Genomic DNA, 2,342 nt, shown 5'->3' on the forward strand with positions numbered 1-2,342 from the left:
GAGTAGTTCTGTTATACATGACTGTGATTCTATGTGAGTATCGAAGTTGGTATACTTGAATTTTTCTCTCATGAAGTTTATCAAAATTTGGTTCAGGATTTTCTTTTATCTTCATTGATTGGTGCTTCACCCTTGGGTCATATGGATCCCGGTGCTGTGCTTCATGCCTCCTTTCAAGCTTTCTTTTTCTGCTTTGGGAGTGAATAAAGTCGTCATAATAATAATAATAATAATAATAATAATAATAATAATAATAATAATACACCATAGCTCAGTGGTTAGAGCATCGCTGGCTACAAGCGAGGGTCCCTGGTTCGAGTCCTGGTGGTGACAGTCGATTTTTTCTTCAGACTTTTCCCGTTTGTCTCTTTCCCTCAAAACCAGTTAATATTTTATGACTTGGGGCTCCCCGCGTGCTAGTTTGTACGTGAAGTGTGTGGGTACAGTGAGGGCTGCGTCCCACCCGCCTGTGTGGATTCACAGGAAGTGTGAGTTACGAAGTCTGAAGAAAACGTTGAACGGTCTCTGCTTGGATGACGACTACACCATAGCTCAGTGGTTAGAGCATCTTCTTCTTCTTCTTCTTCTTCTTCTTCTTCTTCGGTAACTACAAGTCATAATAAATATGAAAATGACTGTGAGAGTACAGTGTACATGTAGTAGAAACTTAGATCAGTTTCTCCAGTTGCAAGAACTGGATAGCTTCTGATGGTTGTGTGAGAATTGCCTCCCTGACTGATGTGAAGGTACATAGACGTGTACCTGCTCGACTGCTGTGTCTGGCAGGGCAAGCTAGCAGGAGGTGGGCAGCATCATCAACTGTTCCAGGACAGTGAGTGCAGTCGGGTGAAGGTGCCGCCTCAATCTGGAACAAGTACTTATTCAGCAGGCTGCAATGGCCAGTGAGCAGCTGATTGAGGATGGTGGTCTCATGCCGGGACGGAGGGCTGCGGAACTTGCTGGTGTTGAGTAATGGCCGGGGGTATGCGGTTGCAGACCGAATTGAAGCCTTGGCAGCTTGGATAGGTAGCTGAACCTGGGCCTGTACACACTGTGTTCCATTCCGCGCAAGGCGATCCGCCTTGTCATTGAGAGCAACACCGCAGTGGCTGCTGATCCAGACAAGGTTGATGGAATGAGCCTTCCGAGCAACCTCTGTCAGAGCATCGAACGCAGCAATGGTGTCTGGGCTGATCCTGTATGGGTCTCCACGGAGGGCATCTACGAGGGAGAGGCTGTCAGTGACCAGCACAACGTCCGTCTCCATGGTGGTAAGGTCGTAGACTGCCCTCAGGCCAGCTGCTGCTACTTCGGCAGTGAAGGATGTTGCGACAGCGCCAGCTGGTAGACACCCAGACAGTATCTCTGACCGCTGGGATGCAGTGGTTTCCATGACAAGAAAACCACCTCCACCAGCGTTGGTGTCAGAGACACTGCCATCTGTCCAAATGTCTAGACGTCGCGAGGAACAACAGGAGCGATAGGCTTCCTCCAGGCATGCTAGTGCCTCTACAAGTCGTACAGTAGGAGGGTCAGACCGGGTGCAAGCGGACTTGAAAACAGATAGGTTTGGAACGGAGGACCAGGGTGGAGGACGGGATGGCAGAGGTGCAGGGGATGGTGGAAGATGCCGCTCTGCCATTTGTCTCCATGTCTCCTTGGTTTTGCGGATCCGAACAGGGTATGTTGGCTACAAGCGAGGGTCCCTGGTTCGAGTCTTGGTGGTGACAGTCAGGGAGTAGTACAATACCGGGAGGTGACACGGGCACACATCCGGGATTACGAGCTTTGCCTCACAAAAAAATACAAACCGCGCGAAAATTCAAATTTTTGCTCTTTTGACAGCGCTGAGAAACCTTCAAATAGTGACGAGAAGACCAGACGTATCCCTTCGTGACAAGCTGCCACTTGTTCTTTTCAGCTCGAGCCTTTTTTGGGAGCTACTCTGGTACATCGTCCACACTGCTGCCAAGTCTCGACTTCCCAAAATGGATGGAAGTGACGAATATGGAGGACGCTATCCTAGGTAAGTAACGTGATGGAATTTTCTCATCTTGACATGGTGTAACACGAACCTGAATTTCTCATTTGGACCCACTCGGACACCTCACCAAGTTGGGATATTTCGAGACTATACCTATTTGTCTACCATTCTACTTCATCTCAACGTGTTAGCTAATGTAACTCTTTGGAAAACTCATTCCGAAAATTTTGAAACTTATTTATTTGTATAGACTTGAACATAATGTTCAAGATCACTTGTTTTCAGCACTGAATGAGGCCAGGCCTGCTTGCTTTGTTGCTTTTTTAACCCCCAGAACCCGTGGACAGAAGAGGAAGAG

General features: G+C 48.1%; 1 protein-coding gene across 1 annotated transcript; it reads right to left on the reverse strand.

Annotated features, from left to right (window-relative positions):
- Window positions 1–667: 667 nt before the first annotated feature.
- LOC135819058 (uncharacterized) lies at window positions 668–1,642 on the reverse strand. Its single transcript, XM_065332207.1, has one exon. The coding sequence runs from the start codon at window positions 1,640–1,642 to the stop codon at window positions 668–670; it is 975 nt and encodes a 324-aa protein (XP_065188279.1).
- Window positions 1,643–2,342: the final 700 nt, after the last annotated feature.

The sequence above is a fragment of the Sycon ciliatum genome, chromosome 6 (assembly GCF_964019385.1).
Source record: "Sycon ciliatum chromosome 6, ocSycCili1.1, whole genome shotgun sequence".
Taxonomy (NCBI): Eukaryota; Metazoa; Porifera; class Calcarea; order Leucosolenida; family Sycettidae; genus Sycon; species Sycon ciliatum.